Source organism: Mirounga angustirostris, unplaced genomic scaffold (genome assembly GCF_029215605.1).
Source record: "Mirounga angustirostris isolate CCGP_5_RB_7025 unplaced genomic scaffold, mMirAng1.0.hap1 SCAF_2, whole genome shotgun sequence".
In the NCBI taxonomy this organism is placed as follows: domain Eukaryota; kingdom Metazoa; phylum Chordata; class Mammalia; order Carnivora; family Phocidae; genus Mirounga; species Mirounga angustirostris.
Window position 1 is genome coordinate 107,039,956 of NW_026991710.1, and position 24,847 is coordinate 107,064,802.

Below are 24,847 nucleotides of genomic sequence, written 5' to 3' on the forward strand. Positions count from 1 at the left end.
ACCATTTACATTAGCACCCCTTCCCCAAAATGAAATAATGAGGTATAAAGCTAATTAAAGGTGTAGGAGATCTATATGAGTAATATGATAACTCTTAATGAAAAGAAATTAAAGAACTACTAAATGAGACAGGAAGACTCAGTATTACTAGTTTTCCCCAAATTGATCTGTAGATTGAATGCAGTACCAATCAAGATTCCAGGAATTTATTTTGTGGATATTAACTGAGTGGTTCTAAAATTTATACAGAGAGGCAGAAGACCAGGATTGCCAGTACAGTATTGAAGAACAGTCAGAGAGCTGATACTTTCTGACTTCAAGAGTTACTACAAAGCTACAGTGATCAAGACAATGTGTTATTGGTAAAAAGAATAGACAAATAGATCAATGGAACACAATAGAGAGCCCAGAAACACACTTTCAATAATACAGTAAACTGATACTTGACAAAGGACAAAGGCAGTACAATGGAGAGAATAGAGTCTTTTCAACAAATGGTAATGGATCAACTTGAGACCCACATGCAAAAAAATGAATCTAGACTCGGACCCTATATTTTTTCACCAAAAGTAGGTCCAGGTGGATCAGACCTACATGTAAAACATAAAACTGTGAAACTTCTAGAAAATAACATAGAGGAAATGTAGATGATCTTGGGTTGGTTGATGACTTTTAAAAATTAATTTTGGAGTGCCTGGGTGGCTCAGTTGGTTAAGTATCTGCCTTCGGCTGGGGTCATGATCCCAGGGTCTTGGGATCGAGCCCCACATCAGGCTCCCTGTTAAGTGGGGAACCTGCTTCTCCCTCTCCTCTGCCCTTCCTCCCTGCTTGTGCTTTCTCTCTCTCTCTCAAATAAATAAAAGAGGGGCGCCTGGGTGGCTTAATCAGTTAAGCGGCTGCCTTTGGCTTGGGTCATGATCCTGGAGACCTGGGAATCTAGCCCCACATTAGGCTTCCTCCTTAGCCGGGAGTCTTGTTTCTCTCTCTCCCTCTGTTCCTCCCTCCACTCGTGTTCTGTCTCTCGCTCATTCTCCATCTCAAATAAATAAAATCTTAAAAAAAAAAAATTTCGTTTAAAATAAAATCTTTTAAAAAAGTTAAATTTTATTTTTGAGAGCATGCCTGTGTGAGCTGGGGGAGGAGCAGAGGGAGAGGGAGAGGGAGAGAAAATCCCAAGCCGATTCCATGCTGAGCCTGATGCAGGGCTCAATCCCACGACCCTGAGATCACAGGCTGAGCTGAAATCAGGAGTTGTACACTCAAACCAGCAGAGCCACCCAGGTGCCCCTGGTTGATGATTTTTTAGATACAACTCCAAAAGCATGATCCATGAAGGAAGAAATTGTTGTTGGACTTCCTTAAAATGAAAAACTTCTGCTCTGCAAAGAACACTCCATAATGAGAAGACACACACCACATACTGGAAGAAAATGTTTGCAAAAGACACATAATGGACTGTTACTCAAAATATTAAAAAAAAATCTTAAAACTTAATGTGAAAACAACCTGATTAAAAAATTGGCCAAAGATCTGAACAGACATCTCACCAAAGAAAGTTATACAGTTGGTGAATAATCATATACTCAGAGAAGTGCAAATTTAAGCAATGAGATACTGCAACACGTTGGAATGGTCAAAATCCACAACCCTGAAAACATCAAACACTGATGAGGATGTGGAACAACAGGCACTCGTTCCTGTTGGGAATGCAAAATTGTATAGCCACTTTGGGAGACAGTTTGTTTCTTACAAAACTAAACATACTCTTACTATACTATCCAGTAATCATCTTCCTTGGTACTTAACCCAAAGGAACTGAAAACTTATGGCCACACAAAAATCTGCATATGTTGGTGTGGCTGAGTGGCTCAGTCGGTAGAGCATGTGACTCGATCTTGGGGTTGATAGAGCATGTGACTCAATCTTGGGGTTGAGTTGAAGTTAGAGTTTGCTTAAAAAAATCTGCATATGTTGTTTACAGTAGATTTATTCATAATTGCTGAAGAAGCAACCATGATGTCCTTCAGCAGATGAATGGATAAATTGTGGTATATCCAGATAATGGAATATTGTGCAGTGCTGAAAAGAAATGAGCAAACAATGGAGGAATCTTAAGTGCGTATTACTGAGTAAAAGAATCCAGTCTGAAAAGGCTACATACTTAGTGTATGATTCTAAGTATTTGAGATTCTGAATAAGGAAAACTATGGAGATAATAGAAATACCAGTGATTGCCAGGGTTTGGGGAGGGAATAAATGAATAGGCAGGACAGAGAGGTTTTTTAGGGCAGTTAAACTTTTCTGTATGATAGTATAATGGTGAGTACATGTCATTATACATGTATCAAAATCTGTGGGATATACATACCAAGAATGAAACTGTGGACTTCAGGTGATTATGATGTTTCAGCGTAGGTCCACTAATTGTAACAAATGTAAACAATTTGTGCAGAATGTTGATAGTGGGGAGTCTACTTTTCACATAATTTTGCTGTGAAGCTACAAGTGCTGTAAAAACGCTGAAAAAGTGGGTTAGGAGAAAATGGTTGTGGATCATATTTTTAATAAAGGACTTGTATTTTTTTTTTTTAAAGATTTTATTTATTTGAGAGAGAGAATGAGATAGAGCATGAGAGGGGGGAGGGTCAGAGGGAGAAGCAGACTCCCTGCTGAACAGGGAGCCCGATGCGGGACTCAGTCTCAGGACTCCAGGATCATGACCTGAGCCGAAGACAGTCGCTTAACCAACTGAGCCACCCAGGTGCCCAAGGACTTGTATTTGTAATAACTCTTATAACTCAATAATAAAAAGACAACCCAATTATAAAATGAGCACAGAATCGGAATAGACTTCTTTTCCAGAGGAGATCCACAATCGGCTAATAAGTCCATGGAAAATTTGTTGATCTCATTAGCCACCGGAGGAATGAAGAATCAAAATCACTATGAGATCCCACCTCCTACCTACCAGGATGACTATAATAAAAAAGATACATTCACAGTTTTGGTAATGATGGAGAGAAATTAAAATCCTTGTGGACTACTGGTTAGAATGTAAAATGATCCAACTACTTTGGAAAGTAGTGTGGCAGTTCTCAATAGGTTAAACGTAGATTTGTCTTATGACCAGGAATTCCACTCTTAGTTATGTACACAAAGGAAGTAACATATGTCCACACACAAACTTGTACAAAAATGTTAATTGCAACATTATGAAAGTGGAAAGAACCCAACGATGAGTGGATAAAAAGTGGTATAACCATATAAAAATATTGTTTAACAATAGAAATGAATTTACTGATACATGCTGCAACATGAAAACATTATTCTAGGGCGCCTGGGTGGCTCAGTTGGTTAAGCGGCTGCCTTCAGCTCAGGTCATGATCCTGGAGTCCCTGGATCAAGTCCCACATCGGGCTCCCTGCTCGGCAGGGAGCCTGCTTCTCCCTCTGACCCTCCCCCCTCTCATGTGCTCTCTCTCTCTCTCATTCTCTCTGTCTCAAATAAATAAATAAATAAAATCTTAAAAAAAAAAAAAGATTTAAAAAAAAAGAAAACATTATTCTAAATACCACATATTGTACGATTCTGTTGGTATGAAATGTCCAGAAGACAAATTAGATTGGTGATTGTTTAGGGTGGGGCTTAATTAGGTTGGGTGGGAATTTCCTTGTGAGGAAGTAGAGAGTGATTGCTAATGGGTACTGGGTTTCTTTTTGGAGTGATGAAAATGTCATAATACTGATTGTGATGATGATTGCAAAATTATGTATACTAAAAAGCAGTTGAATCATATACTAGGTTAGATGTACCATATGTGAATTATATCTTAAATTTTTTTTTTAAGTCAGTGCTATCCAAAGTGATCTATATAATAAGTGCAATCCCAAGATCCTAACGGCATCTTTTACAGAATTAGGCAAATTAGCGCTAAAATTGATATGGAATCTTAAGGGACCCTGAAGAGCCAAAAAACAATTTCTAAAAACAATACAGTTGGAAATACCACATTTCTTAATTTCAAAACATATTATAAAACTACAATAATCAAACTGTGTGGTATAAGCATACAGACAGACCTTGAAAAAATGAAGTAGAATATAGAGTCCAGAAACAAATCCTTGAGTTGACTATATGATCAAATGATTTTCAATATGTGTGCCAAGATCACTAGATGGGAAAAGACAATCTAAGAAGCGGTGTTGGGGAAACTGGTTAGCCACATGCAAAAGAGTAAAGTTGGACCCTTCCCTTAACTTCATACGTAAAAAAATTTTTGAAGATTAAAGACAAACTAGAAGAAAACACAGGGTGAATCTTCATATTTGATTTGGCAATGATTTCTTGGATACGACACCAAAAGCACATGTAATAAAAACAGTTTGGGATTATAATAACTTACAACAGAATGAAAAAGTCACCTACAGAAAAGAAGAAAATATTTGCATATCCTCTGATAGAGTTAATATTGTTGAATATATAAAGAAATCCAACAACTCAACAAGAAACTCAGTTTAAAAAATGGGCAAAGGACTTGAATAGACTTTTCTCCAAAGATGATCTACAAACGTCCAATGAGCACATGAAAATATGCTCAATATCACTGTTCATTAGAGAAATGCAAATCAAATTCACAATGAAGTATCACCTCCCACCCATTAGGATGGCTACTTTCAAAATAAAAAGTATAACCCAGAAAACAACAGTTGTTGTAGAGGATGTGGAGAAATTGGAACCCTTGTGCATTGTTGATGGGAACATAAAATGATATAACTGCTATTGAAAACAATATGGCCGTTCCTCAAAAAACTAAAAGGATATTTGCACAGTCATGTTCTTAGCAGTAGTATTCACAATAGTCAAAAAGCAGGCCAAATGTCCATCATCAGGTGAATGGATAAACAAAATGTGGTATATATGTTTAATGGAATACTATTCTGCCTTTAAAAAGGAAGGAAATCTGTCACATAATACAATATGGATGGTCTTTGAGGACATATTCAGTGAGATCAGCCACAAAGACACACTATGATCCCACTGATAAATGAGGCACTAAAGAAATCAAATTCATAGAAACAAAGCAGATTGGCAGTTGCTTCCAGAGAGGGAGGAAGGGGGAGTTAATTGGTGTGAAGTTTTAGTTTTTCTAAATGAAAAATGTTTGGCTCTCTGTTGCACAACAGTGAATATACTTAACAATATAGAACAGTACACTTAAAGATGGTTAGGATGGTAAGTTTTGTGTTATGGTTTTTTTATTCCAATTAAAAGTAAAAGTTTTGTAAAAGAACATCCACCTACCTCCCAAATAAAAAGTAACTAAAGCTTTTGTACATATTGATATCAGACAATAGATTTACAAAGTAGATTTGAAAACAAAGCATTACTAGTACTAAAGAGTCATTTTGTAATGATTAAAAGTCAAGAATCTTATCAGGAAAATACTTATTTTTGGGGGGATTCATGCTGAAAGAACAGCCATTATATAGCACTTGCTTATTCATTCATAAATAATAGGGGATGAACAAGAGCCTGAGCTAAAGTGTATAAATGTATTTAAAGTTGCTGCTTAGATGTTCTTTATGTAATTTTCTCACATTCAGTTGGCTAAAGCAAATGATGGTGGCTAAATTTATGGGGCTGGAAATGTATATTCTCAAAAAGTGTGAAAGGTGGATATGCATAATCCCTTAATCTAGGGAATGCAGGCTTTGAACAATTATAGAATCTGCTATAGCTTCCAAGAAGGTGAAAGTTAAAAAAAAGAATTAACAAAATAAATCCCCATAAAAGTATATGGAAGTAAATAATAATTAGATCTAACACAAGAGAATCATACCAACACTTAACTCTGTGGAAAGACTAATATTAATGAAGAAAAAGAAGAGGAAAATGTACTTATTTTCACTGCAGTAAAAATGGGGATGTAATTACTGATTATGGAAAAATTTAAGAAGGAATTTTAGACCAAGAATTTGAACATTAGCTAGGGAGAAATTTCTAGAAAAATATGTAACTTACCAAAATTTATTGGAAAAGAAAGTTGATAGAAACCATTTTTATAAATCTTCAAACTTGGAGAAAACTTGGCTTTATTAGCATGTTTTTCTAAAATTGGAATAATTCCAGCCATGCACAAGTATTTCCAGTGAATAGAGCTAATAGTAAATACTCAGATACTTGTTGAATGAGTAGGCGAAAAATAAATACTTCAGGTATTTTATGAGAAGAGCGTAACCTTGATACTGATAACCTGAAGAGAACATGAATGAGAAATTCATGAGAATATGAGAATTCAGCATTATAGGTTATCTAGGTATAAATATTTTAAACTTTTATCAAATCAAATTCACTTCTGAAAGTAAGCTCCCTATTTTAAGGTCATTTATTAGAAATCTGAATTACATGTGCAAATTCCTTTTTGCATTTATTTAACATAATCACGTTACAGGGATTGGGATCTGGATATCTTTGAAGGACCCTTCTGCCTCCCATAGGATAGATCTTTTAGAAGACAGACCTTTGAAAAGGTAAAAGTTTTAACCAGACTTTTAAGGAGATTATTATAATTAAAGGTGTTAGTAAAGACATAAGTAGGGAGAGAAATAACAAGCTCACGTTTGAAAGATCCAGTGTGGTAAAGAGGGTAATTTTCCCAAAGTCAATTCAAAAGTCAATTAAATACCAGTAAGTATTTCAACAGATTTTTTTCAAAGGAATTTGATAAGCTGATTCTAAAATTTATATGAAAATATAAGGGACAAGAAACTCATCACACTCCTAAAAGCAGGGCAACTCGTTTTAGCAAATTAAAGATACGGACCGTAGAAATGGAATGGGAAGTCCCAAAATGGTTGCATGCATATATGCACACTTGGTGAATGACAGGTAGTATTACAAATCAAGGAGAAAATCTGATTTTTCATATGTGGTTCTGGGAAAATTGTGTGTGGGGGAAGAAAGTGAAATTACAGGCTTCTGCCTTCTAGTGTCAATCGAAACTATTCCCGTGAAAGGCAAAAGCAAAACGCTGTGAAGGGATAATAGTAAAAGATTTTCATGATCTCACAGTAGGGAAAGGTTTCTTAAGTGGACACAAAATACACAACCATAAAGGACAAAATAAAAAAGTTTATCACAAATAATTTTTTATTAAACATCAAGAGTGCATATGTAGTTCATGAAGCGAAAAAAAAAAATAGTTTCCATTCATGGTGTGATAAGTATTGTAAAACAAATGCATAGGGGCACCTGGTTGGCTCAGTTGATAGAGCATGCGGCCCTTGATCTCGGGTAGTGAGTTCAGGCCCCACATTGGGCATGGAGATTACTTCAGGAAAATTAAAAAAAAAATGTACAAATCAATAAAAGATGCAGTAGAAACTGATTATAAGACATGAACCAGCATTTCATGAAAGATGAAGCCCAAATGGTTGAAATCATGAAAAAGTGTTTAACATTATTAAGAAGATGCAAATTAAAATGTCAGTGAAATATTTCATGAAGCCCATGTGAGCAAAATTAAAACAGACTAATGTTTGGGAATATTTGGAACAAGAACTTTATTAATCTGTGGGAGTAAAAAATGTGAAACCATATCTTATGCTTACCATCTGTACTTAAGAATATGCTCTTGAGTGCCTGGGTGGCTCAACTAAACGTCTGCCTTCTGCTCGGGGTCATGATCCCAGGGTCCTGCAAGTCCCACATCTGGCTCCTTGATCAGTGGGGAGCCTGCTTCTCCCTCTCCCTCTGCCTGCCACTCCCCCTGCTTACATAAGTCAAATAAATAAATAAAATCTTAAAAAAAAAAATGCTCTTGAGTTGCATTGTTCCAACATTAACCACCTGTGGTTATTGAGTTTTCAAAATGACTAGTCCAAAAGGAGATTTGCTTTAAATGTACAGTATTGGATTTTGAAGGCTTAGTTAAGAAGAATGTAAAATATCTCAATGATCTTTATAATTATTGCATATTGAAATGATAATATATTTGGTTAAATAAAATATTAAAAAAATGTTTTTAATGTAGCTACTGGAAAATTTAGAATTACTTGTGGTTTTCATTATGTGTATATTGGACAGCACTGCTCTAGTGGAACTTAAAAGTGTTCATCAGCAACAATACATGGCAAAATAGCAAAATTGTTCATTATATTCACAGATTGGAAATAACTAAAATACCTATCAGCTACTGACTGGACATGTTATGGTATAGTATACAGTGTATAAATTATATAGTAGTGAAAATGAATGACAGCTATAAACACCTTTATGAATGAATCTTGAGAAGAGCTAAGTGTAAGAAGTTAAGAATGGTTATATACAGTGTGTGATTCCATAAAGCTCAAGGGCAGGTCAAATCAAACATGTATCTTTCAGAAGTGTATGTATACATAGAAGGTCATATAAAGAAAAGCCAGGAATGATTGATCAGAATTTCAGGTCAGAATTTTGGTGATTTGGGGGGTGAGGGACTAGGATACACAGGTTCTAATGTACTAACAGTGTTGTGTTTCTAGTTGTTATATGAATATTTTTCTGGATAAGTTGCACATGTATATTTAATACATTCTTCTGTATGGCATATTTCCTAATAATACTTAAAACCAGGCTAGCATGAACTGGGATGTGTGGGACAATAAGAGGCAAGCCAGAGCTGACTAATTCACTTCTTGGAGCTGCAGGGTTGTTGCTCCTTGGGCTAAAACTCAAGGTAGGTTGAGCCTGTCTTTGTTTTTTTTTGCATCTAACTATTCTTACCCAGTGGTCTGCTTGGGGTGGTGGTGGAAACTTGGACAGTGTTGAAGGCACTATTAATAGAAGAGATACAGATAGGCCTTCCATCTCAGAGATGTGCTGGTGGGCCTCTGTGTCTGTTTACTCATAGTGCTCGCTTGCCTCTGGGCACATGAAGTTCAGGGACTGCCCAGTCTACTATCTCTCATGATACTGCCCCCTAATTAGAAATCTTTAGTTTGAATCTGCAGAACAAGGGAGAGAAACCATTACAACCAGTTCCTCAATCATTATACTCTCTGTCCCAGTTGTTTATGTAGAAACCTAAATATATATATTCATACCTTTGTTTCCAGCATTTCAAGAAGAACCTTCAAATTGAAAGCTTCTGAATCACATCGGTCAGCCTGCTTATAATCTCATCTTTAGGCTCATAACATTTGCTGTTGTACAGTATGCCAGCTTTGTCCAGTACTTCCTGGAGTATTGTGTGAAGTTAATCACTGGTGGTCTAAGTGGCAATTTCCAGAGGTGGTCTTGGAGTTACTGGCTTTGTGTTGTGTAAGAAAACATTTCCAGTTGCTGAATGACCGAGACCATTGCAGAGACATTGTTGAGAGTATACTGAGTGGGGGCTCTCTCTTCTACCTTGACCCAGATAATGTTCTGGAATTGTGGATACCCAGTGGCTGCTCTTGATTTTGCTGACTACTTGCCACATTCCCCTTACAAATGCAAGTAGGCCCTTGTCTGTATTTGTTGCAGGTAGTGAGAGGAACTTCAACTGTGGTGAAGTCTTTGGTATATAGCTGGAAATGGTGTACAAATCACCAAGAGATACCACATCATCACCTGGCAGACATCATATGGGCATCATATTGACTTGGCAAGAAGAGAGTCATCTAAATTTTCCCTCACTACCAGTTGAGCTGTTTCTTTTCTCACTAGTGAAGAACACCAAGTTGAGAACCTTTCTGGCAAAACTGAGGCCTGTTCCTGACCAAGAATCAACTTGTGTGCAAGTTCACTGAGTACAGTTTTGGACTAAAAACTTCTATGAATCTCAGATGGGGGTCATTCTTTTCTACCTCATAGGGTTGTAGAGACTTGGAAACCATAAAGACTGGGCATGTGGGAGAAAGAACAAAGACCATATTATAGTTGTGTGGGACCAGTAATAATTAATGATACCAGTGCAGGAGAGACCAGGAGTTTAAAGAATCAGAAGCTTCAGGCTTTACATAGAAATTGTGACTGATTCAAAGTATAGTCTGTGGAGTTCTTCCTGGGTGCCACAATGTTAGACATTTCCATGATTAATCCTTTTGTGTATTTTTTTTTTTTTTAAGATTTTATTTATTTGCAAGAGAGAGAATGAGAGACAGAGAGCATGAGAGGGAGGAGGGTCAGAGGGAGAAGCAGACTCCCCGCCGAACAGGGAGCCCGATGTGGGACTCAATCCCGGGACTCCAGGATCATGACCTGAGCCGAAGGCAGTCGCTTAACCAACTGAGCCACCCAGGCGCCCAATCCTTTTGTGTATTTTAAAATGTAAAATTCCTTTTTTTTTTTTTTTTTTTTTTTGAGATTTTATTTATTAGAGAGAGAGTACAAGCAGGGAGAGGGAGATGCAGGCTCCCTGCTGAGCAAGGAGCCGGATGTGGGACTCTGGCAGGACCCTGAGATCATGACCTGAGCCAAAGGCAGATTCTTAACAGACTGAGCCACCCAAGTGCCCTAAAATGTGAAATTCTTAATTCTTCCTTCTAATACCTTAGTCTGAAAGATTCTCAGATCACTTTACTCTCATGTACAACATGAGGCCCCAAATCAAGTGTAGTCACGCACTTTAGAAATGTTTTGAGGGGTGCCTGGCTGGCTCTGTTGGTAGAGCATGTGACGCTCTCGGGGTTGTGAGTTTGAGCCCCATGCTGGGTGTAGAGATTACTTAAAAATAAAATCTTGAAATTTTTTTGAAAAATGTTTTGAATTGACTTCCTGCTGGAGAGACAGCTGAATCAGGAGACCTGATTTCAGGTTTTGCCCCATTGTTTAAATTCCAGCCATAATCCCTTGCATATGTTAGTGTCTTATCTTGACATACATACTTCAAATATGGTAGCTTCATAAGAAATTAACTCTTTGCCAGGGATTCAGTCATTAACATATATTTGAGTGCCTGATGGTGCTGGGAACTGGGAATGTAGTAGTGAACATGACTGACTACTGAAAATACAATCTTTTAGTAATTTATGATGATGGTGTCATTGGGAGTAGGGTGGGTGGATGGAGATAATTAGACCAGAAAATCTTTGCAATAGATAAGTACCATAATTGACCATTGAATTTAGTTATAAGCCTCTTCATAAACAGGAAAGAAGAAACTTGCTGAGTTACCTCAGTGGAACAGTTGGGGGAAAAGTCTGAAGAAATGACTAGTGGAAATATGAGTATAATACATTCAAATGTATGTGAGTATTAAATATTATATTGAATAATACAAGTATTGAACTTTGGTATAAAGTATTGGAGAAATAGTACCTAAAGGGACATAAGCAGTCAGAGATTGTGGTGTGTGTGTGTGTTTGTATATTTTTAAAGAATGGAAAATACTGGAACATTTACAGGTGACAGGAATGGTTGAGTAGAAAGGGAGAGTTGAAAATACAGAAGGGAGTAGAAAAATGGGGCTAAGTTCTCAGAGACAGGAAGGGATTCAGAACATGTGGAGCAGGGTTTGTCAGCCTCAGTACTACTGACATTTTGAATCAGGTAATTCTTTGTTGGGACTGTCTTGCAACATTGGATGGTTAGCATTATCCCTGACCTCTACCCTTCAGATGCCAGTAGCACCCTACCCTTTAGGGGAGTTGTGAGCAAAATCACCTCTAGTTGAGAAGCATTTATATAGAAGTGTATTGGCCTTCAAAGTGATCCTGTCTTTATCTGGAGAGAAGTAGAACATGGGTGTGGGAGAGCTTGTAGATTTGGTGGTGGAAATATGAGGGAGTGAGTTCCTTCTCATGATTTAACCTTTCTCAGTGAACTGGGTCAAGGTTATGGGGCTGGTGAAAGTGTCGAGAGTGATGAAGATAAAAAGTCATTTTTGTAGAATGAGAGACTAGCGTTCTTAGAAAAATCGAAGATTCCTAGTGAGCAGTGGGAGAATAGAGGCTACTTCTTTTGGAGGAAGTTTTACTGTAGAGGCTTTAGACCAGAGAGACCAGACAGAGGAAAATGGAGGATAGTACTGAGATTATTACTGACTGATTTCTAAAACCGATGGATCAAAGACTATCTAGATCTTACTTGATCTTGAACATTTATTTGGCTTTCCCATTAGTCAATTTTTTTTTTTTGCTTTTCCTCCTACTTCTAAAGCCACTCTTTTTCAGTTCGATTTACATGCTTCTCTTTTTCCTTAAATGCCGGCGATTCCTAGGCTTATGACTTAAGACTCAACTATTCTCCCTAGGCCGTCTTTCTACTCAGGGCTTCATTTGTGGCTGTTGTTTTTAATCCCAACTCTTTTATGTCTAGGCTAGATTTTGATCCTAAATTTCAGGTACAGTGTATCTAGGTGTTTCCTGGGACATTTCATCATATTTGTCCTAGAGGCCTTTAAAAATCAACATGCCCCAAACAATTTATTATTTCATAATTCAACCCCCCACCCACCCCCAGCTCCTTTTCCTCTCCAAACAAAACAAAAAACTCTACATTGCTCTATGATTCTTATCTTGATAATTGGCTCTATGATCCCTGAACATTGTCATGGGTATAGCCCTCTTGCCTCACATTAGTCAGTAAGCCTCATTTGTACTCTCATATTTCATGAATTCTTCCATATCTCTCTTTCTACTTTTCCACCCTTATTGCTCCTCTCTTTGTACATTGAAATACTTAGTTTCCCAAAGATACTCTTCTTATCTCTGAGCTTTTCCATATGTTTCTTCAAAGTCTTCAAATGCTCTTGCCCATCATCTTTGTTAGACAAACTCCTATTCATATTTCAGACTTGATTGGACATCAGCTTCTTTGAGCATCCTTTCCTGGTTTCCACTTCCTGCTCTTTCCACAGCACCTTATATAAACCTCTGGTATAGCAAAATACAAGTGAAGGAGGTTGATTCAAGTGTTCTGTATATGATTATATGTAAGGGTAAGTTCCCAGATGATCCTTCTGTGGAGAATAAGTAAAAATCCTAGATAAAATTATTGAAAAAATTTACAAAAAATAAGGTATACTCACTAATTCCACAGATTAAAGTGAGAATCTAGAGAAAGAAACTGAGTTCAAGGACAGGTGTTTACTCTGAAGACATGTACTAAATAAGGTGAACTTCATTTTGAAATTCATAGCCTTATGAACATGGTACAGGAGATAAACCCTAGGATCCACCCAAGTGAGGAAGTAAAATAGGAGACGAGGCTATATCTTCAGTGTGACAGTGAACTAGAAATGAACTCACCATTCATTTGAGTCATAAAGAAACTAAGAAAAATTGCATACCCGGGTCTTGGTTCTGAATGGAGGCAGGTGGAAAGTGCTCTGAGAAGTAACTATGTGCTGGTAGTCATTTATGGATATTCAGTTGAAATTCATAATATATTTTATTAGTCTGAAAAAAGTTAAAACTGACAATATAAAGTAATTCTGGGCTGTTAATAATCACAGGTGCGTGGCATAAGCAAACCATATCATCTTTGGAGGAACTGAGGATGGCAGACTCTTCTGTATCAGGCTGGATAGTAAATATTTTTGACTTTACCAAATATTTTGGCCCATTAGTTGTAGATTGCTTCCCAGACTGACTTCATTCCAAGCCTCAAAATAGTTCGATAAAATATTTTCTGAAGAAAATAAGTAGCTCTGAGAAAAAAATTATTAAACACTCACTGAAATAAGATACCAAGTGCATTCTACAGCTGAAATGACAGCAGAAAGAAACTCACAGATAATTTGAATGTTGGAATTACCCAGTCACAGAATAGCAGCCATAGTATATAAAATAAATGTTTTACATAGTTCAATTAATAAATGATGAAGTTCAAAGTATGAGAATGGGAAAATAAAAAGGAGATTTGAAAAAAATGAATGGAATTTCCTATAAGTGAATATTCATGTAAAATTAAGAATTCATAGTTGGATTTAATAGGTGAGACAAAGCTGACAAGACACTGAGAATTAGTAAGTTGGAAGAGAGGTTGGCAGAAATTACCCACAATGAAACAGTGTGAGAGGGAAATTATGAAAGACATTCAGGAATTGGAGTTAGAAAATCCAATGTACAGATCTAACTATAGTTCCAGAAAGAGCAGGGAGAAAGGGGGGGCTGAGGCAATATATGAAGATATAGGGCTAAGAATTTTCTAGAACTCATGGAATATAAGTTTAATAAATTGAATTTATTTCAGAATCAGGCTAATTTAGCCTTAGGATACCAGTTTGCCACATAGAGAAAAGAGAAAAATAGAGGTTATAAGAGAAAAAATATAAACTTAATAGATGTAGCAGTAGCATTTGATAAGCTTATATGTATTTAGGATTTAGAAAAAAGAATTCACAAAATAGATGTAAGTTTCTATAACCCAAATAAAAATATCTGCACAGGAACCTGCATTTAACATTATACATAATGGTAAAAAATTTAAAGCATTCATTTAAAGAATAGGATGAAGTTAATAGCTATTTTATTTTTTTAAAGATTTTAATAGCTATTTTAGAAATCCTAGAAATTTAAAGATTACTAGAATTATTAGTCTGCAGCAAGATTCCTAGATATAAAGATCAATAAATCTCTTTGCATTTTTTCTAGCAACCAGAAAAATGAAAATTAAAAAAAAAAAGCTGTTTATAATAGCAGCAAGAAGTAAGAAGCAGGGGTGCCTGGGTGGCTCAGACGGTTGAGTGTCTGCCTTTGGTTCAGGTCACAATCTTTAGGTCCTGGGACCGGGCCTAGCATCAGGCTCCCAGCTCAGCAGGGAGTCTGCTTCTCCCTCTCCCTCTGCCCCTCCCCCTGATTGTGCTCTGTCTGTCTCTCTCTCAAATGAATAAAAATCTTAAAGAGGTAAGAAGTAACTAGGATAATTGTAACAAAATATGTGCAAGATTTTTGTGGCAAGCATTATAAACTTTATTAAAAAGATGTTAAGAGCTATAAATAGAGATGCTATCTTCACAGACTGCAAGAATTAACATTGTAGAAATGGTCCTCAACATCTTGATATATATATTCATTGCAGTCCCCCAAGTTTTTCCCCTCATTCTTTCCTTTACTCCCTTCCTATTAGGAGGAGCTGATTCCAAAATTTATATGCAAGTGCAAAATGTTAAAAGTAGCAAAGATACTTTTAGGTCACCTGGGTGGCTCAGTCTGTTAGGTGTCTGACTCTTGATTTTGGATGGGGTCATGATCTCAGGTTTGTGGGATTGAGCCCCACATCATGCTCTGCGCTGGGCGTGGAGCCTGCTTGGGATTGTCTCTCTCCCTGTGTCCCCCTTTCCTGCCTACTCTCTCTCTCTCTCCCCCTCCCTCTGTAAAAAAAAAAAAATAGCAAAAGACACTTTTTTTCTTTTTAAGATTTTATTTATTTATTTGACAGACAAGAGACACAGCGAGAGAGGGAACACAAGCAGGGGGACTGGGAGAGGGAGAAGCAGGCTTCCCGCCGAGCAGGGAGCCTGATGTGGGGCTCGATCCCAGGACCCTGGGATCATGAGCTGAGCTGAAGGCAGACACTTAACAACTGAGCCACCCAGGGGCCCACAAAGTCACTTTTAAAAGTGCAAAGTTGACTTGTCCTACCAGATATTAAGATTTTTAATAAAGCTCTAATAATTAAAATAATGAAATGTTGGTAATGCATATATAGATAATTTGAGAGAATAGAGAACCAGGAATATTTTACTTATATATAGACACAGGATGTATGACACAGGTGGTTATATTACAGAGCAATGGGGAAAGAATGCACTACTTAATAATGAGTCAGTAAGATACTTTTATGGGGGAAAAAGTGAAATTTGAACCCTGCCTCAAACTACATTTACATTACTTTTAAGTGGATTAGAAACCTAAATGTGAAAGACAAAACAATAAACCTTTTCTGAGAAAATATCTTCCCCCTTGTGGGGGAAGGTGAAGGAAGGCTTTTTTCCATAAATATACAAAGTTACTGATGCATTTTATACCATTAAAAATAAGTATATTCATAAGTGATTAATTTTGTATGTTTGCATTTAGCTGTGAAATTTTTTCGTGTCATAATTTTCTTACTCCTGATTATGGCCTTTTCTTCCCACTCAAAGAATTAACTTCATGCTTGTTTAGTGATAATAAACTCCTTTAACTTTTGTCTGGGAAACTCTGTTCTTCTATTCTGAATCATAACTTTGCTGGGTAGAGTGTTCTTGGTTGCAGAGTTTTTTCCTTTCAGTACTTTGAGTATATCATGCCACTCTCTACTGGCCTGCAAAGTTTCTACTAAAAAATCAGCTGATAGCCTTACAGGGTTTCCATTGTATATAACTTGTTTTCTCTTACTCCTTTTAAAATTCTCTCTTGGGGCGCCTGGGTGGCTCAGTCGTTAAGCGTCTGCCTTCGGCTCAGGTCATGATCCCAGGGTCCTGGGATCGAGCCCTGCATCGGGCTCCCTGCTTGGCGGGAAGCCTGCTTCTCCCTCTCTCACTCCCCCTGCTTGTGTTCCTGCTGTTGCTATCTCTCTCTGTCAAATAAATAAATAAAATCTTAAAAAAAAAAAAATTCTCTCTTTATCGCTACTTTTATGCCATTTTGCTTATTGTGTCTTGGTATAAACCTCTTTGGGTTAATTTTGTTGGGTGCTCTCTCTGTTCTCTGGATCTGGATTTCTCTTTTTCCAGATTAGGGAAGTTTTCAGCTGTTATTTCGTTAAATAAGTTTTCTGACCCTTCTTTTTGATTTTTCTGGGATTCCCATAATGAAAACGTTATTACGCTTGATGATGTTACTGAGTTCCCTTAATCTCTTCTCATTTTTTATAGTTTTTCCTTTTCCCTGTTCAGCTTATTTGCTTTTCATTACCCTGTCTTCCAGATTGCTGATTCGTTCGTCTGCCTCTTCTAATCTGTCACTGATTCCCTTTAGTGTATTGATTTTTATTTCAGTGTAACCAGTATGGAGGTTAAAGCACAAAGCAGTAAATCCCATTATATCTACAAAAATCAGTCAAGGGATGCATGAAATAAAAGGATGTAAAGAATGACATCATATACATAAAATATGAGTGAGGGGATTAAAAATTTAATGCTTTTGGAATGGGTTCAAGCTTAAGTGACCATTAGTTTAACATAAACTGCAATATGCATAAGATGTTATATATGAATCTAAGGTAACCACAAAAACCTATAATAGATACAGAAAAAATAAAGAGAAAAGAATCCAAGCAAAGTCCTAAAGAAAGCTGTCAGACCACAAGGATGAGAACAAGAGAAGAAAGGTACACGGAAAAACTACTAAAACAACCGTAAAACAAGTAACAAAATGACAATAAATACATACTTATCAGTTATTTAAATATAAATGGACTAAATGCTCCAATCAGAAGATATAGGATAACAGCCTAGTTTACAAAAAGAAGACCTATCTATACATGACTTTGGAGACTGACTTCGGACCTAAAGATGTGCTGAGTGAAAGTGAAGGGATAGTAAAACATTTATCATGCAAATGAAAGTGAAAAGAAAGCTGGGGTAGCAATATATATTGTTGGGCAAAATAGGCTTGAAAACAAAGACTAACGAGACAAAGAAGGACACTACATAATGGAGGGAACAATCCAACGAGATGATAAAACGATTGTAAATATTTATGCATCCAACATGGAAGCACTTAAATACATAAAGCAATTATTAACAGAAATAAAGGAAGAAATTGACAGTAACACAATAATAGTAGCAGACTTTAACCCCCATTTACATCAATGGATATTTCTTTCAGACAGAAAATCAAGGAAAAGGTGGCTTTGAATGACATGTGGACCAAATGGACCTAATAGATACAATGTTCCATCCAAAAAACAACAAAACACACATTATTTTTCCAAGATTTTATCTATTGAGAGCACCTGCATGAGCCAGCGGGGGGAAGGGGAGAGGGAGAGAGAGAATCCCAAGCATTCTGTCCTGAGCATGGAGCTCGATGTGGGGCTCAATCCCATAACCCAAGATCATGACCTGAGCCAAAGTCGAATTGGGCGTTTAACCAACTGAGCCACCAAGGTGCCTCTAGAATACACATTCCCTAAGTGCATGTGGAACATTATCCAGAATAGATATATTAGGTCAACAAAACAAGTCTCAATAAAATTTTAAAATTGGAAACCATCATTTTCAACCAAACAGTATGAAACTGGGTATCAACCACAAGAAAAAGGTTGAGGGGTGCCTGGGTGGCTCAGTCGGTTAAGCATCTGCTTTCAACTCAGGTCCTGATCTCAAGGTCCTGGGATTGAGCCCCATGTTGTTGGGCTCCATGCTTAGCAGGGAGCTTGCTTCTCCCTCTCCCTTGGCCTTCCCCCTGCTTGTGCTCTCACATGATCTCTCAAATAAAAAATATCTTGGAGGGGCGCCTGGGTGGCTCAGTTGGTTAAGCGACTGCCTTTGGCTCGGGTCATGATCCCAGGGTCCTGGGATCGAGCCCCGCATTGGGCTCCCTGCTCAAGGGGGAGTCTGCTTCTCCCTCTCCCTCTGCCCCTGCTTGTGTTCCTTCTCTTGCTGTCTCTCTCTGTCAATTAAATAAATAAATCTTAAAAAAAAAAAATCTTGGAAAGAACACAAATACATGGAGGCTAAATAACATGCTACTAAACAATGAATGAGTCAACCAAGAAGTCAAAGAGGAAATAAAAAAATACATAGAGACAAATGAGAATGAAAACACAATGGTCCAAAAACTTTGGGATACTTAGTAAAAGCTGTTCTAAGAGGGAAGATTGTAGCAATACAGGCCTACCACAAGAAGCAAAAAATATCTCAACCAACTTGATTTTACACCTACGGGAGGTTGAAAAAGAAGTAGAAGGAAAGAAATAATAAAGATCAGAGCAGAAATAGAGACTAAAAAAATAAAACAGATTAATGAAACCAGGAGTGGTTCTTTAAGAAGATGAATGAAATTCATTAACTTTCAGCTAGGTCAGGAACAAGACAAGGATGGTCTAACACCATTTTTATTCAGCATAGTACTGGAAGTCATAGCCACAGCAGTCGCACAGGAAAAAAAAATAAAAGGCTTCCAAATTGGTAAAGAAGTAAAACTTTCATTATTGGCAGATTGAATATATATACAATAATATATATAGAAAGCCCTAAAGAATCCACCAAAAAACTACTGGAAATGACTGATGAAAACTACTGATAAATGAATTCAGTAAGTCACAGAATACAAAATTAATATACAGAAATCTGTTGAGTCCCTTTACACTAATAATGAAGTAGCAGAAAGAGAAATTAAGAAAATAATCCCATTTACAATTAGATCAAAAAGAATAAATACCTAAGAATAAATTTAACCTAGCAGGTGAAAGACCTGTATCTTAAAACTATTAAACATTGTTGAAACAAATTGAAGATGACACAGATGGAAAGGTATACTGTGCTCATGGATTAGAAGAACCAGCATTGTCAAAATATCTATACAATACAAATGAAATATATTACTACAAAGAAATGTAATCTTTATAAAAACACCAACATTTTCCACAGAACTAGAACAAATAATCCTAAAATACATATGGAACCACAAAAGACTCCAAATTGCAAAGCATCTTAAGAAAGAAGAACAAAGCTGGAGGTATCACAATCATAAATTTTAAGGTATGTAACAAAACTATAATAATCAAAACAGTATGGTACTGGCAGAAAATAGATTAATGGAGCAGAATAGAGGGCCTAGAAATAAACCCACACATATATGGTCAATATATAACCAAGGAAGCAAGAATATATAATGGAGAAAAGATAACCTCTTCAGCTAAAGGTGCTAGGAAAACTGAACAGTTAGGTGCAAAAGAATGAAACTGGACCACCGGGCGCCTGGGTGGCTCAGTTGGTTAAGCGACTGCCTTCGGCTCAGGTCATGATCCTGGAGTCCCAGGATTGAGTCCCACATCGGGCTCCCTGCTCGGCGGGGAGCCTGCTTCTCCCTCTGACCCTCCCCGATCTCGTGCTCTCTCTGTCTCATTCTCTCTCTCAAATAAAATCTTTAAAAAAAAAAAAAAAAAAAGAACCTGGACCACCTTTTTACATAATATACAAAAGTAAACTCAAGATCGATTAAGGACCTTAAATGTAAGACTTGAAACCATAGAACTCCTAAAACAGAAGCAGTAATACCTTTTTTTTTTTTTTTAAAGATTTTATTTATTTGACAGAGATCACAAGCAGGCAGACAGGCAGGCAGAGGGAGAAGGAGAAGCAGGCTCCCTGCTGAGCAGGGAGCCCAATGCAGGGCTCGATCCCAGGACCCTTGGGATCATGACCTGAGCCGAAGGGAGACGCTTAGCCGACTGAGCCACCCAGGTGCCCCAGCAGTAATATCTTTTGACATCAGCCATGGCAATCTCTTTCTAGATATGTCTTCTAAGACAAGAGAAACAAAAGCAAAATGAAACTATTGGGACTACACCAAAATAAAAGGTTTTTGCACAGCAAAGGAAACCATCAAAAAAACAAGGCAACCTACTGAATGGGAGAAAATATTTGCAAATGATGTATCCAATAAGGGGCTAATATTTAAAATACATAGAAAACTTACAGTATTCAACACCAAAAAGCAAATAATCCAAAGATGGGCAGAGGGCTTGAATAGGCGTACAGATGGCCAGCAGACACATGAAAGATGCCCAACATCACTAACCATCAAGGAAATGCAAATTAAAGCCACGATGAGAGATCACCTTATACCTGTCAGAATGGCTATAATCAAAATCAAGAAATAACAAATGTTGGCAAAGATGTAGAAAAAAGGAACCCTTGTGCACTGTTGGTGGTAATGGAAGCTGGTGCAGCCACTGTGGAAAATAGTATGGAGGTTCCTTAAAAAATTTAAAGTAGAATTACCATATGATCCAATAATTCTTCTACTGGGTATTTACCCAAAGAAAACAAAAACACTAATTCAGAAAGATCTATGCACCCATATATTTATTGCAGCATTATTTACCATAGCCATGATATGAAAACAGCCCAAATGTGCATTGATTGATGAATGAACAAGTGTTATATATATTTTATTCCATATATATATATGTATATATAATTAGTGAAATATTACCTAGCCATAAAAAAGAATGAGCTCTTGCCATTTGCAACAACATGGATAGACCTAGAGGGTATAATGCCAAGTGCAGTAAGTCACTCAGAGAAAGACAAATACCATATGCTTTTCACTCGTGGAATTTATACGTATATGAAACAAGATAAATGAACAAACAAGAGAAACTGAAAAACAGACTCTTAAAATAGAGAAAAAGCTTGTGGTTGTCAGAGGGGTAGTGGGTGAGGGGATGGGTGAAATAAGGGAGGGTAAGAATACACTTATGAGCAGTGAATAATGAATCATTATATTGTACACCTGAAACTGCAAATTATAAACAAATCTCTTAAAAACAACAAAAAAGTATGTTTTTTAAAGAATGTGGAAAACAGATAATTTTCAAATGAGAGAATATATTTTAGAATATATATGGCCCCAAATGATTATTCAGAGTGTGTTAGAATTCTTAAGACTCAATAGGCAAACACAGAAAGCCCCTTTTAAAAATCACCAAAAGCCAGGGATGTGGTTTTTGGAAAAGAGGAAATCCACATGACTAATAGACAAATGAAAAAAATGCTTAACCTTATTATTAATTAGGAACATGTATGTTAAAACCACAATATAAAGTGTTTGATAAAATACTGTTTTATGTTCTTAGTGTGTTGTTTCTGTATCATTGATTTTTACTATATATTACTTATTTTTGTTTACTTTGGATTTAATTTGCTCTTATTTTCTAGCTTCCTAAGGTTAAAACATATTTTTCACTAGTAAACCTTTCTTCCTTTTACAGTCATTTAAAGGTAAATTTCTCCAAGCTTTGGTTTGACTTCTGGCAAATTTTGATCTGCTGTGTTATCATGTAGTTGAAATATTTCATAATTTCCCTTGTGATTTCTTCTTTTGTTCATAGATTATTTAGAAATATGATTTAGGGGCACCTGGGTGGCTCAGTCAGGAAGCGTCTGCTTTCAGCTCAGGTCATGATCCCAGGGTCCTGGGATCGAGCCCCACATCGGACTCCTTGCTTGGCAGGGAGTCTGCTTCTCCCTCTCCCACTCCCCCTGCTTGTGTTCCCTCTCTCGCTGTGTCTCTCTCTGTCAAATAAATAAATAAAATCTTAAAAAATATATACATGATTTAAAATTTTTAAATATTAGAGTCCTTTAAATATTAGATCCTCTTGGGTTAAACATTTTACGATATTTTGTTTCCTCTTTGGAATATTAGTTATGCCTCTTTGTAGTTTTTATGTTAGTGATTAACTCTAGGGCTAATAATATGCTTCCTTAACTTCAAAATTTATTTAGAGCCATTACTGTACCACTTTATACTTTTTACTTCTCAGCTAACATTTAATACTTTTAGGCTTACAAATATGTAATTACAAAAATATAATTCCATTACCTTTGTGCTATCTATTGTTATATTCTTTCACATGTATTGTAAATCCCATGTTAAAATGTTATTTTGCTTTTTTTAAAAATTTTTTTTTAAAGATTTTATTTATTTATTTGACAGAGAGAGACACAGCAAGAGAGGGAACACAAGCAGGGGGAGTGGGAGAGGGAGAAGCAGGCCTCCCATCGAGCAGGGAGCCCGATGCGGGGCTTGATCCCAGGACCCTGGGACCATGACCTGAGCCGAAGGCAGATGCTTAACGACTGAGCCACCCGGGCGCCCCGTAAAATGTTATTTTGCTTTAAAGTTATCACTTGTCTTAAAAAACAAAAGGTATCAGCGGTCTTTTAAAGAAATTGTGAAAAGAAAACAAGTCTTTTTTTCCCACCAACACAAAATTACCTAAATTTTTCAAAATTTGAGTATAGTTGGCACACAATGTTATATTAGTTTCAGGTGTACAACATAGTGATCCAAGTCTATACCTTATGGTATTCTCACCACAAGTGTAGCTATGGTCTGTTACAACACCATTACAATACCATTGACAGGGTGCACCTTTTATCCCCATGACTTATTCATTCCTTAACTGGATTCTTGTATCTCCCAGTCCCTCTCGCCCATTTTGCCCATTCCCCTATCCTTCCCCTGTGGCAGTAGTTTGTTCTCTGTATTTGTAGGTCTGATTCTGCTTTTGGTTTGTTTATTCATTTGTTTTGTTTTGTAGATTCCACATGTAAGTGAAATTATATGGTATTTGTATTTCTCTGACTTCTTTCACTTAGTATAATAGTATTTTATATTTATCCTTTTAATTCCTTTCTATACTATGTTTCTATCTGCTATCATTTCTCTTTCAGCGTGAAGAGCACTTTCTAGCATTTCTTGTAGTGCAGGTCTGCTGACAGATCATCCCAGTTTTTGTTTACCTGAGAATGTCTTTAATATCCTTATTTGACACTGATATTTGGATGATATCTTTACTAGATACAGAATCTGAATTGAAAGTTTTTCCTTTTGGCATTTTAAAGATGATACTCTGTTATCTTTAGGCCTTAAACAGTTTCTAATTAGAAGTCAACCATTATTTGTATTGTTCCCCTGTATATAAAGAGTCTTTTTTTCCCCTGTCTGGCTGTTTTCAGGATTTCCAGTTTACCACTGATTTTCAGCAATTTTATTATGATGTGTCTCAGACTGCTTTTCATTCTTTTTTTTTTTTTTTTTTTTTAGATTTTTATTTATTTGACAGAGAGACAGTGAGAGAGGGGACACAAGCAGGGGGACTGGGAGAGGGAGAAGCAGGCTCCCTGCTGAGCAGGGAGCCCGATGCGGGGCTCGATCCCAGGACCCTGGGATCATGACCTGAGCCGAAGGCAGACGCTTAACAACTGAGCCACCCAGGCGCCCCTCAGACTGCTTTTCTTTGAATCCATTCCATTTAGGGTTAACTGAAATTCGTGGACCAATAATTTGAAGGTTTTCTGAGAGAATTTTAGCTGTTCTTTCTTCCTACTCTTTCTTATTCATTTTTTTATTTTAGGATTTCAATCATATGTATGTTCCACCATTTTATAGTTTCAGAGGTCCTGAGATTCTTTTTGTTTTCTTACCTTTTTTGTTGTTGTTGTTCTACTGATTGGATTATATCTACTAATCTGTCTTTAATTTCACTCTTTTGTCTGCCGTCTCCACTCTATTTTTAAGCTCATCCAACACAAACTTTTTAGTTTTACAGTTTCTGTTTTTTGTAGTTTGCTTTTTTCCTGCTGAGATTCCTTATCTGTTCACTCATTAAGGCTATCTTTTCCTTCAATTTATCAAACATAAATATATAATAGTTGCTTTAAAGTCCTTGTCTTAAAGTCCAACATTTGAACTGTCTGGAAGATAGTTCCTATTGACTGCCTTTTCCTTGACTGTGGGTTACATATTCCTATTTCTTTTCACATCTAATAATTAAATATTTTATGGAACATTGTAAATACTTTAGGGATTATAGATTATGTCATCTTCCCTTGATGAATGTTGGTTTTTTTGTTCAGTTGGCTGGCCAGCTTGGAATTGTGTGGGCTTGATTTCCCTTGGTTTGGTCAGATTTGTAGAAAGCCTTTAGCTTGACAGAACTTACTCTCTAAACTCTGTCTTACCCAGTGTATTGCCAAATTTTGTGTTAAGCTATGCTAGGGACCTAGAGTAGATCTTTCTTTAGGGTGTAGGCTTTACCTTATAGCAAGGCCTAAATTTTAAAGTGTATCTCACTGTGGGTGCCATGGGTATTATTGAGTGGTTAACAAGGGGTCTCTATTTTCAACTGGATTTGTATGCTTGCCATTTCCCAACACTGTGGACCTTTAGTATACCTCTTTAGCTCAACCTCATAGCAGCTACTTTTGGATATGTCT

General features: G+C 36.8%; 1 protein-coding gene across 19 annotated transcripts in view; it reads left to right on the forward strand.

Moving 5' to 3' along the window:
* LARP1B (La ribonucleoprotein 1B) overlaps nucleotides 1-24,847 on the forward strand; it is a 129,995-nt gene that overhangs the window by 53,840 nt on the left and 51,308 nt on the right. The window contains exon 12 of one of the 19 annotated variants that reach the window (XM_054508759.2): nucleotides 9,505-18,578. The exons of the other annotated variants lie outside the window; for them this stretch is intronic. Coding sequence (XP_054364734.1) covers nucleotides 9,505-9,621 — 117 coding nt within the window. The 3' untranslated portion in view covers nucleotides 9,622-18,578. Of the gene's footprint in view, nucleotides 1-9,504; nucleotides 18,579-24,847 lie in introns of those variants that run through there. 19 annotated transcript variants of the gene reach the window in all.